This window comes from Heterodontus francisci, chromosome X (genome assembly GCF_036365525.1).
Source record: "Heterodontus francisci isolate sHetFra1 chromosome X, sHetFra1.hap1, whole genome shotgun sequence".
NCBI classification, from domain to species: domain Eukaryota; kingdom Metazoa; phylum Chordata; class Chondrichthyes; order Heterodontiformes; family Heterodontidae; genus Heterodontus; species Heterodontus francisci.
Window position 1 is genome coordinate 20,874,541 of NC_090421.1, and position 14,879 is coordinate 20,889,419.

At 44.7% G+C, this 14,879-nt stretch overlaps 1 protein-coding gene across 2 annotated transcripts in view; it reads left to right on the forward strand.

Moving 5' to 3' along the window:
• Window positions 1-14,879, forward strand: part of tfcp2 (transcription factor CP2) — a 170,809-nt gene that overhangs the window by 60,166 nt on the left and 95,764 nt on the right. For both annotated transcript variants that reach the window (XM_068024451.1, XM_068024452.1), the window contains exons 2-3: window positions 8,744-8,895; window positions 9,141-9,217. In XM_068024451.1, the coding sequence (XP_067880552.1) occupies window positions 8,744-8,895; window positions 9,141-9,217 (229 nt within the window). The remainder of the gene's footprint in view (window positions 1-8,743; window positions 8,896-9,140; window positions 9,218-14,879) is intronic.

A 14,879-nucleotide genomic window follows, 5' to 3' on the forward strand; every position in this document is an offset into this window, starting at 1 on the left:
ACAAGTGCCAGGCAATGACCATCTCCAACAAGAGAGAATCTAACCATCTCCCCTTGACATTCAACGGCATTACCATCGCTGAATCCCCCACTATTAACATCCGAGGGGGCCACCATTGACCAGAAACTGAGCTGGAGTAGCCATATAAATACTGTGGCTACAACAGCAGGTCAGAGGCTAGGAATCCTGTGGCGAGTAACTCACCTCCTGACTCCCCAAAGCCTGTCCACCATCTACAAGGCACAAGTGAGGAGTGTGATGGAATACTCTCCAATTGCCTGGATGGGTGCAGCTCCAACAACACTCAAGAAGCTCGACACCATCCAGGACAAAGCTTCCCGCTTGATTGGCACCCCATCCACAAACATTCACTCCCTCCACCACCGACGCACAGTGGCAGCAGTGTGTACCATCTACAAGATGCACTGCAGCAATGCACCATGGCTGCTTAGACAGCACCTTCCAAACCCACGACCTTTACCAACTGGAAGGACAAGGGCAGCAAATGCATGGGAACACCATCACCTGCAAGTTCCCATCCAAGTCACACACCATCCTGACTTGGAACTATATTGCCGTTCCTTCACTGTCGCTGGGTTAAAATCCTGGAACTCCCTTACTAACAGCACTGTGGGTGTACCTACCCCAAATGGACTGCAGGGGTTCAAGAAAGCAGCTCACCACCACCTTCTCCAGGGCAATTAGGGATGGGCAATAAATGCTGGCCTGTCCAGCGACGCCCACATCCCATGAATGAATTAAAAAAAAAACCCCCCCGCTCTCCTTTTAGCTGGCTTAACAGAGTTTTCTTGACAAAACTGAAACTAAAACCTCCAGTCACATGGCTTAGGTTTAAAAAAAAAAGCTGTTTGTTCTCAGTGACAGGATTGATTGTTTTTGTCTAACCTGGGTTTGATTCCCCAAACTTGGAAATCTTGAGTTTCAATTTCAAGTCGGGGGCTGTTTCAAACCAAACACAAGCTGCATTGCATCGCAGGAATAAAGGAGCAGTTGTTGAGTGTTAATGCATGTTAGGAGAGGTGACAAAAGTATTGGGTTTTCAAGTTTTAAAAGGCAGGGAGTGCTGGAGACTGGGACCTATTCCTGGTTTTCACTCCTACGTTTGCACAAATTGGCCTGACATCGGATCAGGCAAAAAAAGACATGCAAATTGAAATTTCAGTTTAAAAACTATAATGAGTGTAAAATATTACTATGCTACCACCAGTCCACAGGCTCCTGAAATGGGTCAGTTGGTTTAGAACTTATTTAAAATTAGAGTAATTTGGTTGAGAAGTAATTGAGACTATAAAATATAACCTTGCAAATAAAGGAAAGCTCATTAAAATTGCAACATAACTACTGATAACTGTGTAACTATGCTTCAAGGAATGTACTGCTGTAAACCCCACATTAAAAACAGCCAGTTGGAAAATATTTGTAGTACAGGCCATTGAGTTGCTAAATTATTAAACCTATTAAAATTGCCTGAATGATTCTTGCTGGCTGCAGCTTGCCATAGATAAAATTTGGCAAGTCAGTTTAATAAATGTAGGAGGGTGTTAAGTGTTAGAAAATAATAACATGGAAAATTTTTTGCTCGCAACAGGGAATGTAAGTAACGAGTGCACTGGAGCAGTGAATGAATCGTGTGTGGTCCACGTGCTTGTTCCAGTTAAAGAAGCGGCACTGTGGTTCCCTGTATCTTGCCCTCCTCCCTTTCCTTTTGGATGTGCCTTTTTTCTGATTTCTGAAATGTGAATTCATTCACTGTACGTTTTGGGGTGGGGTTGCTGCAGTACACCTGTGCTCCACAAAGAAAGCTACAGCATGGATCCCATCTGTCTTTCCAGTGCTGAAAATGTTGATGGCTGTGATTAGCAAACAAGCTATTTCAATGCTGAAAAAGGGTGGGACTGCAACGTCAGTCTTCAGTGAATGTATTTGCCTAGGAGCAGTTTGTTTTATAGAATGTTTACTTTTTTAGTGGCTTTCTCAAAAAAAAAACCTTGGTGACTTCTGATTGTTTTGTCTAATGTTTGTGTAATCACTCAAATGTTTGGATCAGAACAATGTTATTACCTCAATAAAAAAAAATTATTGATTATAGAATCCTTGGAATTTGTAACTCCAGGAGGAAACTTTTGCCATCATGCCTGTGGCACTGCTTGCTCTTCAATTGAAGCTGTCTGTTCCAGCTTCTGATGAAAGTGGGAGCACTTAATCCATTGGCTCTTATGAGCCTCGTGCACATTCTGTGTGCAGGCTCCAAATACACTACACTCCGCATAGCCAGCTGCACTGGTGAGGACTCCATACATCGGCCAGGTGGTTGGCTTCAAGGTTCTACACCTGCGAAACTGCACCAGGTTGAACCTTGTTCGTCTGCACAGTGCTTAGCTGCAGATTATTTTTTAAAAAGCAAATGCATGCATCTGCAGAGAACTAGAACAGATTGTTATTGTATATGGTGTTGGTCATATCTCATCATCAAAACTCTACTGTTCTAGTTACCTAATCGTAACCAGGGTATTGTCCTTGAAGTTACAGAAGCAAGCAACAAAGATAACTTTTCAGTTTAAGTTACAAGGGAGGCTAAGGAAATTGGGCATGTTTTCTTTGAAAATTGGAATTTGAGGTGCCTTGGTTGTAGTTTTCACATTGACTAAATTGTTTCAAGCAAACATAGTTTGGAAAGGTTTTTTGTTCACAGCCAGAGCTAGAAGCAGTGAGTTTTTCAGCTACCTCTTTGCGATGTCTTGAGTACAGGTAACTGCTGCGCCATACCATGCAATTTAAATCATAATTTTTGCACGTCTTTCATCCTTCTTGCTGTTAAAGGAGTCTTTGATTTCTGTAATGCAGGGTTTAGTTGCAATGATCCCAGCACCTTGGCTATGAATTGAACTTTTTTGGAAAGGGTTTGGGTAACTGGCATGATTTAAAAAAAACACTTTTTAATTCATGGGTGTGGGCGACGCTGGCCAGGCCAGCATTTATTGCCCATCCTTAATTGCCCTTGAGTGGTGAGCTGCCTTCTAGAACCGCTGCAATCCATGTGGGGTAGGTACACCCACAGTGCTGTTAGGAAGAGAGGTGCAGGATTTTGACCCAGCGACAGTGAAGTTCCAAGTCAGGATGGTGTGTGACTTGGAGGGGAACTTGCAGGTGATGGTGTTCCCATGTATTTGCCGCCCTTGTCCTTCTATGTGGTAGAGTTCGTGGGTTTGGAAGGTGCTGTCTAAGGAGCCTTGGTGCATTGCTGCAGTGCATCTTGTAGATGGTACACACTGCTGCCACTGTGTGTCGGTGGTGGAGGGAGTGAATGTTTGTAGATGGGGTGCCAATCAAGCGTGCTGCTTTGTCCTGGATGGTGTCGAGCTTCTTGAGTGTTGTTGGAGCTGCACCCATCCAGGCAAGTGGAGTGTGTTCCATCACACTCCTGACTTGTGCCTTGTAGATGGTGGACAGTTTTGGGGAGTCAGGAGATGAGTTACTCGCCACAGGATTCCTAGCCTCTGACCTGCTCTTGTAGCCACAGTACTATTCAGGCCTGTCCAGTTCAGTTTCTGGTCAATGGTAGCCCCAAGGATGTTGATAGTGGGGGATTCAGCGATGGTAATGCCATTGAATGTCAAGGGGATATGGTTAGATTCTCTTTTGTTGGAGATGGCCATTGCCCGGCACTTGTGTGGTGTGAATGTTACTTGTCACTTATCAGCCCAAGCCTGGATATTGTCCAAGTCTTGCTGCATTTCTACACGGACTGCTTCAGTATCTGACGAGTCGTGAATGGTGCTGAACATTGTGCAATCATCAGCGACCATCCCCACTTCTGACATATGATTGAGGGAAGGTCATTGATGAAGCAGCTGAAGATGGTTGGGCCTAGGACACTACCCTGAGGAAATCCTGCAGTGATGTCCTGGAGCTCAGATGATTGACCTCCAACAACCACAACCATCTTCCTTTGCACTAGGTATGACTCCAACCAGCAGAGAGTTTTCCCCTTTATTCCCATTGACCTCAGTTTTGCTAGGGCTCCTTGATGGTATACTCGGTCAAATACTGCCTTGATGTCAAGGGCAGTCACTGTCACCTCACTTCTTGAGTTCAGTTCTTTTGTCCATGTTTGAACCAAGGCTGTAATGAGGTCAGGAGCTGAGTGGCCGTGGTGGAACCCAAACTGAGCGTGACTGAGCAGGTTATTGCTAAGCAAGTGCCGCTTGATGGCACTGTTGACCCCTTCCATCACTTTACTGATGATTGAGAGTAGACTGATGGGGCGGTAATTGGCTGGGTCGGACTTGTCCTGCCTTTTGTGTACAGGACATATCTGGGCAATTTTCCACATTGCCTGGTAGATGCCAGTGTTGTAGCTATACTGGAACAGCTTGGCTAGGGGCGCAGCAAGTTCTGGAGCACAGGTCTTAAGTACTATTGCTGGAATATTGTCAGGGCCTATAGCCTTTACAGTATCCAGTGCCTTCAGTTGTTTCTTGCTATCATGCAGAGTAATCGAATTGGCTGATGTCTGGCATCTATGATGCTGGGGACTTCAGGAGGAGGCCGAGATGGATCATCAACTCGGCACCTCTGGCTGAAGATTGTAGCAAATGCTTCAGCCTTATCTTTCATACTGATGAGTGGGCTCCCCCATCATTGAGGATGGGGATATTTGTGGAGCCACCTCCTCCAGTTAGTTGTTTAATTGTCCACCACCATTCATGGCTAGATGTGGTAGGACTGCAGAGCTTAAATCTGATTCGTTGGTTATGGAATCGCTCAGCTCTGTCTATCACATGCTGCTTATGCAGTTTGGCACGCAGATAGTCCTATGTTGTAGCTTCACCAGGTTGACACCTCATTTTGAGGTATGCCTGGTGCTGCTCCTGGCATGCCCTCCTGAACTCTTCATTGAACCAGGGTTGGTCTCCTGGCTTGATGGTAATGGTGGAGTGGGGGATATGCCAGGCCATGAGGTTACAGATTGTGGTCGAGTACAATTCTGCTGCTGATGGCCCACAGCTCCTCAAGATGCCCAGTTTTGCGTTGCTAGATCTGTTTGAAATCTATCTCATTTAGCACGGTGATAGTGCCACACAACACGATGGAGGGTATCCTCAATGATGGTAGGACGCCGTCCCCACAAGGACTGTGCGGTGGTCACTCCTACCAATACTGTCATGGATGTCTGCGGCAGGCAGATTGGTGAGGACGACATCAAGTATGTTTTTCCCTCTTGTTGGTTCCCTCGCCACCTAGTCTAGCAGCTATGTCCTTTAGGACTCTGCCAGCTCGGTAAGTAGTGGTGCTGCCATGCCACTTGGTGATGGACATTGTACTCTGGGTGGGGGACTTCATTTTGTGTCCTTGCCACCCTTACTGTTTCCCTAAGTGGTGTTCAACATGGAGGAGTACTGACTCATCAGCTGAGGAAGGGTGGTAGGCGGTAATCAGCAGGAGGTTTCCTTGTCCATGTTTGACCTGATGCCATGAGACTTCATGGGGTCCGGAGTCGATTTTGAGGACTCCCAGGGCAACTCCCTCCCGACTGCCACTGTGCCACCACCTCTGGTGGGTCTATCCTGCTGGTGGGTCAGGACATACCCGGGGATGGTGATGGCAGTGTCTGGAACATTGTCTGTCAGGTATGATTCTGTGAGTATGACTGTCAGGCTGTTGCTTGACTGGTCTGTGGGACAGTTCTCCCAGCTTGGGAACAAGCCCCCAGATGTTAGTCATAACGACTTTGCAGGGTCGACAGGGCTGGGTTTGCCGTTGTCGTTTCCAGTGCTTAGGTCGATGCCGGGTGGTCCGTCCGGTTTCATTCCTTTTTATTGACTTCGTAGCGGTTAGGTACAACTGAGTGGCTTACTAGGCCATTTCAGAGGGCATGTAAGAGTCAACCACATTGCTGTGGGTCTGGAGTCACATGTAGGCCAGATCAGGTAAGGACAGCAGATTTCCTTCCCTCAAGGACATTAGTGAACCAGATGGGTTTTTACAACAATCGACAATAGTTTCATGGCCATCATTTAGACTAGCTTTTAATTTTAGATTTATTAATTCCACCTTCTGCTGTGGTGGGATTTGAACCCAAGTTCCCAGAGCAATACCCTGGGTCTCTGTGTTACTATTCCAGTGACAGTACCACTATGCCACTGCCTCCCCTTGGGTAGTTAGGGGTAACTAGGGAAGTCTGATAATTACCCCAAATGTGGAGTAATTTGCCAGTGTAGATTCCTCAAACGTACACTATAATTGAGTTTGTAGCAATGGGTATATTTCTCAAGGGAGGAGAGTTAAGGGATATGGTTAGCAGGTAGGGTTGATCTCTGGAAAAACAGGGTGGACGTTTTGGACTTGATGACTTTTTCCTATTAATGAAATTTCTCAGCTGATGGTGCGAAGGAGGCTACAGTGACTAGTGGAGTACCGCAGGGATCAGTGCCAGGACCCCAGCTTTTCACAATATATATTAATGATATAGATGAGGGAATTAAATGTAATATATCCAAGTTTGCAGACGACACAAAGCTGGGTGGGAGTGTGAGCTGTGAGGAGGATGTAGAGAAGCACCAGTGTGATTTGGACAAGTTGAGTGAATTGGCAAATACATGGCAGATACAGTATAATGTCTGAATGGCGATAGATTGGGAAAGGGGGAGGTGCAGCGATACTTGGGTGTCCTTGTGCACCAGTTGCTGAAAGTAAGTATGCAGGTGCAGCAGGCAGTTAAGGCAAATGGTATGTTGGCCTTCATAGCGAGAGGATTAGAGTACAGGAGCAAGGTTGTCTTGCTGCAATTATACAAGGCCTTGGTGAGACCAAGCTCATTGGCATACGAGAGGCGCGTGCGTGCATACACACACATACAAATAGATACAGAGGGGAACAAAGTTAGGTTGAAGTAGCGCCTGTAAGAAATGAAATGCAGATACTGTCCTTGATGTAGTGTCCTTGATTGAAGCGAAGGTCTTCGAGTCTTTGCTGGGGCCACGTGCACAATTTCAGGCTTGATTCTCTGGTACCGGTAGGCCAACGAGAGGCTTTGTCTGTCGTCTTGAAGTGTAGAAGCTGCCACTGTGGTTTCCCTGGGACTTGGCTGCAGAGGGAGAGATGTCTTCCTCTTGAGAATTGCAGTCTTTTTTACTTTGTGTGGCGCAATTCAAAAGCCCCCCAGTCTTAAACCAACAGGTAGGTCATGTGACCCTCTTTGTTTGAAACAGCAACTTCTTGGAGGGTTGTTGTAATTTCAGTCTTTTTCAGACATACTCCGGTGGGGGATCGAGTTTGACTCCTACAAAGTCAGAGGGTGTTGATCACCACTATTGCCAAGACCAGTCTTGCTAATTGAATCAAGGAGCACCCCCATTGTCTCTTCATCTGTCTGTCAGCCAGGCCTTGTTTTCTCAGAATGCAAATATGCGACCATTTTTTTCAGCTGTTCTGCTTTTTAATGTTATTTGCAATGTCCAGTAAAAAGTTTCAAGCAGTGTCCCATATGACAGAATTAATATGTTTCCATTTGGCAGGTGTGATTTCCGTTACATTGGGGGCAATTTTGTCACCTGCCTACTGGGAACTGGATTGAGGACACAGTTATACAACCCAGAAGATTTAGTGCTCCTCTTCGATATAAAGAAAACTGTTTTTCTCTGTGTCTGTCGCTCACCCTCAAATAGCTGCTTTGTGATGGGGAAGCATGACCCATTTAACATTGAAAAATACCCATTACAGCATCATCTACAGTGGTGACACGGTACATCAAAGCTTATGTACCATATGTGCCATGTACTGAACTTAATATGTCTAGTTGTGTACGATGGTTATATTTCATAAAATACGCAGAGAAAGATGTCAGCACCAGGCCAGTGTCATATGCAGAGGTGGATGAAGCAATGAAAAGGAAGGCAGAGGATGGAATGTTTTTTTAAAGAAAGGGACTGGTGTCTAAAAGAGAGCTTGGCTTCAGTTTTGGCTGGTTGCAAGCACAACCTGCAAGATGGGTTATAAAGCAAGTTTCTTATTAAATTGGAAGCACAAACGGTAGTTTCCCAAGGCTTCCCTGAAACCAGATGTAGTAAACTTTTCAAAGTGCAAGAGCTGGAAAATGTTGAGTGTATACAAGTACACTTACTGGTACAATGTACCTACAAGTGCACAGTGCAAAAAAAAATAGACTTGTGCTGTCACTGTTGTGTGGTTTGCAGTTTGTGCAAATCTGCAGGTGGAGTTTCAGCTCGGTTGTGCTGTTTTTTTTTCGGTGCAATTCGCTCAAAATTGGCCAATTCTGCGCAGTTACTTAAAATTGAGTAACTCGCTAGTGGATTAGATACTCTGATTAAATGCTTATTTTTTTTGTGACAAACCCATTTTGGCCATGTTAATAAACTGCACCTAGTTACCACTGTTAAATATATCTATTAATGCATTTTTGAAAAAGAAAATTCCATTCTAAGATGCAGACCGATTGCGCGAGTGTTTGGAAGGTTTGTGATTATGCAAATAAGTGAGCAGAGATTTGAGCAAAAAAACCCACTTAAAACTAGTGTAATTTGCACCTGGATGACTACCCAAAGCAGAAATTCTTGGCTCTGCTGTTCATGTCCATGGAAAATGTGCTGCCTATTGATTGAGTCTTGATGTTCAAATATTAGTACTTAAATGTATCTCGGTTTTGTTGGGGTACATAACGCATGATGATGTATTTAATATCTTAATTCTGTTCCAAATTTAGTGATGTCCTTGCACTGCCAATCTTCAAACAGGAAGAGTCCAACTTGCCTCCAGAAAACGAGAATAAACTACTCCCTTTTCAGTATGTCCTGTGTGCTGCTACCTCTCCGGCTGTAAAACTTCACGATGAAACACTTACGTACCTTAATCAAGGTAAGGTTTAGGACTGCACAACAGCTCATTTTTTTTTGCATTAGGCCAGTGGTGTTACTACGTATTTTCAAAACTCTGTGCTGTAGTCAAGATGACTGGTGGCCAGTGATGCTTCAAATGCAGCTCACCTCTGGATTCTCTTTTGGTTTCTTGCGATCTTTCCGATATTTTTAAGCAAAGGAAACTTTATTTTCTTGATTTATTTTTAAAAATTAGTATAATGTTCTGGTTTTTTCTGTTTTCAGGGCAGTCTTATGAAATTCGGATGCTTGACAATCGAAAAATTGGGGAATTGCCTGAAATCAATGGCAAATATGTGAAGGTGAGAAAAATAGAATATTGGTAAAATAGCAGAGCTGCATTTGTTGCAAGTTCTACATGAAAATGCCATTTTTATTATGTTGGGAAAATTAGTGTGATGCATCATGTGTAGTTTCCTGAATCTATCACCATCTTTAGTGTATTGATTGAGATCACTGTGAACCAGCAGTCCTGAAGACAGCAAAATCTTATTTGGAGTTAAGGGTTTAAAAAAAAAAAGTAGCACTGCTTTGCATATTATAATAGGCAGCGCAATTCTTCACCTTGACCCTTCCCCTGCATTGCATCCCCTCATATAAAAAAAATGCTGCGACAGGCATTCTTTGTGGAAGCTTGATCGAATTCACATGTACAGATTAGGTTTGAAAATGTATCTATACATCAATATGTAACTCAACCTCTACACCTTGGAGGGTGCAAGGAAGGCGTTGTTAATGAACAATGGATTTTAATGTTCATTCTCTGCATAAATGCAAGCTCAGTAATTATCCTTTCGAATATCAGTCTGTTGAAGATGAGGGATCAGATTACCTGTTAGTGTCATTTTGCTCATTCTAAGTTTATTTGTGTTGAATAAAAATTGCAAGCCTCCATCAACTGAGTCAAATGGCTTGTATAAATCCAGCATTGATTGAGTTTTTAATTGTATGACTGCTATGAAATGGTCTGCCTTTCTATACTCTGGAACCCGCTTTCATTGTGGAGTAGATTTCCGAGAACCAGTGGCAATACTAATGTGATGGTAAACAACTGTGCACAGCCCAAAAAACACTTCATTTGGTGGAAATTGTTAATTGTATATTAATTGTATTCAGGTGGTGGGCATTTACTGAGGATTCACTTGTGCCCCTATAAATAGACACAGACTGAAACTGTGGTTGTTGGGTTAGGAGGTCTATGCTTGTAATATAATGCGTAATTTTGGAAATAAATGCTTATAAAAGTGTAAACGGTCGGATGTTCTTAAAGTCTGAACCATATGACTAGTGGAAGAATGAAGTAGATATATGGACATGGGGGTTGCGTCCCTATCAAAGAGGGAACAAGATATGGCTTTGTCGCTTTGTACAAGAAGTAAAAGCAGAAGTAAAGTATTTTGTGAGATGGATGGACGTCAGTTGAATAATGATGGAGGTTTGCACCTTCTGTTAGTTATTGGATGAAATCCTATAAGAAAGATATGTTAAATGCCTGTGTAGCATGGTCAGACTTGGATAGATTTTGGAAAATAGGTGGTCATTCCATGAAAGAAAAGATCATGGCCTTTATTTCATCAATCGTCCATACAATGTGGGGATCCCTGGGATAGTACTAGCATTTCAATTGCTCGATTGTGCTAAGATGTCTCATATGGACAGGCTCCTGGTTCGAACTGTTTTCAGCTGTTGGAGAGGGAGACCCGGTTGGATCGGCTATCTGCTGCCTTGAACAAATTCCTGGGGAAACGGCCATTCCCTTCAGCCTTGGTGGAACAAATGGGACATTCTGCGATAATACAAAAAATAGAACACTCCGTGATTGCCAGGTTTCAAAATGGTCCACATACTGGACACTATTAATATAAGGCAGGCTGAATGAGGTTGAAAGCACCTTCAGCAGATATGGATTGTAGCCGAATTTGCTGACGACAAAGATAGGTAGGAAAGCAAGTTGTGAGGAGGATATAAAGAATCTGCAAAGGGATATAGATAGGTTAAGTGAGTAGTCACAAATTTGGCAGATAGAGTATAATGTCGGAAATGTGAGGTCATTCACTTTGGTGGGAAGAATAGAAAAGCAGAATATTATTTAAATTGAGAGACCGCAGAATGCTGCGGTACAGAGGTATCTGGGTGTCTTTGGACATGAATCCCAAAAGGTTAGCATGCAAGCTGATACTGACTGGATAGCTCTGTGAAGAGCTGGCATGGACTCGATGGGCTGAATGGTCTCCTGTGTTGTAAATTACACTGACTGTAATTACAGCAGGTAATTGGGAAAGCAAATGGAATGTTGGCCTTTATTGCAAGGGGGATGGAGTATAAAAGTAGGAAAGTCTTGCTACAACTGTACAGGGGGGGTTAGTGAGACCACACCTCAAGTAGAGTTTTGGTCACCTTATTTAAGGAGGGAGTCATTAAGATTGGTGTCATACCTAGCACAAAGGAAGATGGTTGTGGTTGTTGGAGGTCAATCATCTGAGCTCCAGGACATCGATGCAGGAGTTCCTTAGGGTAGTGTCCTAGGCCCAACCATCTTCAGCTGCTTCATCAATGACCTTCCCTCCATGAGGTCAGAAGTGAGGATGTTCACTGTGCAATGTTCACCATTTGCGACTCCTCAGATACTGGGCGGCGCAGTGGTTAGCACCGCAGCCTCACAGTTCCAGCGACCCGGGTTCAATTCTGGGTACTGCCTGTGTGGAGTTTGCAAGTTCTCCCTGTGTCTGCGTGGGTTTCTTCCAGGTGCTCCGGTTTCCTCCCACATGCCAAAAGACTTGCAGGTTGATAGGTAAATTGGCCATTATAAATTGCCCCTAGTATAGGTAGGTGGTAGGGAAATATAGGGACAGGTGGGGATGTGGTAGGAATATGGAATTAGTGTAGGATTAGTATAAGTGGGTGGTTGATGGTCGGCACAGACTCGGTGGGCCGAAGGGCCTATTTCAGTGCTGTTATCTCTAAACTAAACTAAAACTAAAACTGAAGCAGCCCATGTCCATCTGTAGCAAGTCCTGTACAATATCCAGGCTTAGGCTGATAAGTGGCAAGTAACATTCACACCACACAAGTGCCAGGCAATGACCATGTCCAACAAGAGAGAATCTAACCATCTCCCCTTGACATTCAACGGCATTACAATCACTGAATCCCCCACTGTCAACATTCTGGGGGTTACCATTGACCAGAAACTGAACTGGAGCAGCCATATAAATACTGTGGCTACAAGAGCTGGTCAGAGGCTCGGAATCCTGTGGCGAGTAACTCGCGTCGTGACTCCCCAATGTCTGTCCACCATCTACAAGGCACAAGTCAGGAGTGTGATGAATACACTCCACTTGCCTGGATGGATGCAGCTCCAACAACACTCAAGAAGCTCTATGCCGTCTGGGACAAAGCGGCCTGCTTGATTGGCACCCCATCCACAAACATTCACTTCCTCCACCACTGACACACAGTGGCAACAGTGTGTATCATCTACAAGATGAACTGCAGAAAGCACCAAGACTCCTTAGACAGCACCTTCCAAACCCACGACCTCTACCAACGAGAAGGACGAGGGCAGCAAATGCATGGAAACACCACCACCTGCAAGTTCCCATCCAAGTCACACACCATCCTGACTTGGAAATATACCACCGTTCCTTCACTGTCACTGCAAAATCCTGGAACTCCCTTCTTAACAGCACTGTGAGTGTACCTGGACTACAGCTGTTCAAGAAGGCAGCTCACCACCACCTTCTCGAGGGAAACTAGGGATGGGCAACAAATGCTGGCCTAGCCAGCGACATCTACGTTCCATGAATGAATAGTGGGAATAATTTAAACTTTTTTTTTTAGTTATATAATCATTGAGAGATGATAACCACCCATCCTTCGTCACAGTTTCATTGGTCTTAACCTAAGTGTGCAAGCACAAAATCTATAATTGTACTACTGCCTTTCACTATTCAAGTGAATAAATTCTTGCATGTCCTTTGTCAGATTATGTTGTAATCCCAGTGACAAACGTTTTGCATGAGATTTTATGGCCACCGTGAGCTTTGGTTTGTGGTAACCCTGGCTGGAGAGTTTGTTTCTGTGAGGGGTGGGATGGATTTGATGGGTGGGATGGGAGAAATGGCATGAGAGGGGTAGTATGGGAGGGAGAGGATGGCATGGGAGGGAGGGGAATGGCATGGGAAGGATGAAATGCGTTGTGGGTGGCATGAGAGGGGTAGGATGGGATGTGGGTGGCATGGGAAGGAGATGGTGGTTTGGGAAGGATGGGATGTGGATTGTATGGGAGGGAGATGATGGCATGGGGTGGGGTGGGTGAGCTGATGAAATTGGTTGTGTGGCAAAAAAAACCAAAAGGGTATGCCACCATCCAAACTTAGGTCGGAATTTAACAACCCCCTCCCGACTCCAGGAGTGGGCTAGATGGGCGGGGTGGGGGGGGGGCTGTAAAATCGTGTGGGAGGCATTTGTGCTGTGCCCGTTGCTCTTTGCTACCTCCCTTGCTGCTGGTAAAACAGCCCAGCCGCCCCAGTCCAATTGAGGCCTTTATGTGGTCAATTAATTGCCACTTAAGGGCCTCTTCCCGCCACCGCTGGTATTTTAAAATCAGCGGACGGGCACTTCGGCACCTGAGGAGGCCACCTAGTAATACAAGGGGCCTTGCTGGCTTGGGGGAGCCCTACTGACTGGGCATCCTGTGCCCCAAGGAATGCCCCCAGCGGCCATGGGCCATCCCTGCTAAAACTACCCCCCTTGGCCTGCTCTCCAACCCACCCCCACCACGCCGGAGCCTAGCCGATTGTCCTCAGTGAGGTCTGACCCCTCTTTGAAGGGTGACTTCCATCGTCCTCATCTTGCTGGGTGCAGTCCCAATAGAGTCATAGAGTTATACAGCACAGAAACAGGCCCTTCGGCCCATCGTGTCTGTGCCGGCCATCAAGCACCTAACTATTCTAATCCCATTTTCCAGCACTTGGCCCATAGTCTTGTATGCTCTGGCGTTTCAAGTAGCCACCTCTTCCAGTGACGCTGCTGGGGCTAAGATGCTGCCAGTCCTGATGGGGGGGTGGGCGACTTCCTGTCTCAGAGGGGCGGAAGTCCCGACGGAGACTGATTAAGGGCCTGGACCACGCAAAATTATCCCCGTGGAGTGGGGCTCGTCCCTTTTCAGCCAGCGGGCTGGGTCGCTGCCTCAACGTTAAATTCCAGCCTTAGGCTCAAGGAAGGAGCTGTTATAATGTTGCTACGAAACGTGCATATTAAACAAGGACTTTGTCATGGAACAAGATTGGTAGTTAGGAAGCTGTTTCCTTTGATGATAGATGCTGAAATTATAACTGGAAGATTTGAAGGAAATAATTTTTATTTCTTGAGTAATATTGAACAAATCAGATGTAAACCCGCCTTTTCTACTCTGGAGAAAACAGTTCCCAATTAGCCTTTCATATTCTATGACTATAAACAGGTCACAAGGCCAGACTTTTGACAAAATTTGTATTTCTATTCCTAGACATGTTTTTACATATGGACAGCTTTATAGAGTTTTTTCCAGAGTGAGAAGGTTGAATTTGTTCAAGTCTTTGGTGAAAGAATAACTAGAAATACTGTATTTAAAAAAAAAGTACTACAGAGCAATACTTTTCAGAAAAATGTTTGAAACTACCCAAAGCAGATGCAGAAGGAAACTGTGGAAACTAAAATGCATCTATGACCTGAATGATGCTTCCAGGGTGTGGCATTTTTAATTGTTCATCTGTTTTGCTGAAAATAGGTTGTGTTCAACTAAAAGCAAATCCTTCAATGCTTTATTGCTACCATAAAGGAAAACATTCAGGCATCTTTGTGACGCATGTTAATTTCTTATGGGGTGGTGCTGCAGAATTTGAGAATTGTGTTAAGATTAGAGTCAGATTTAAGATTGCAAGTCAGGCTTGTGGGGCTTTTCAATATATTGGTTTAGATATT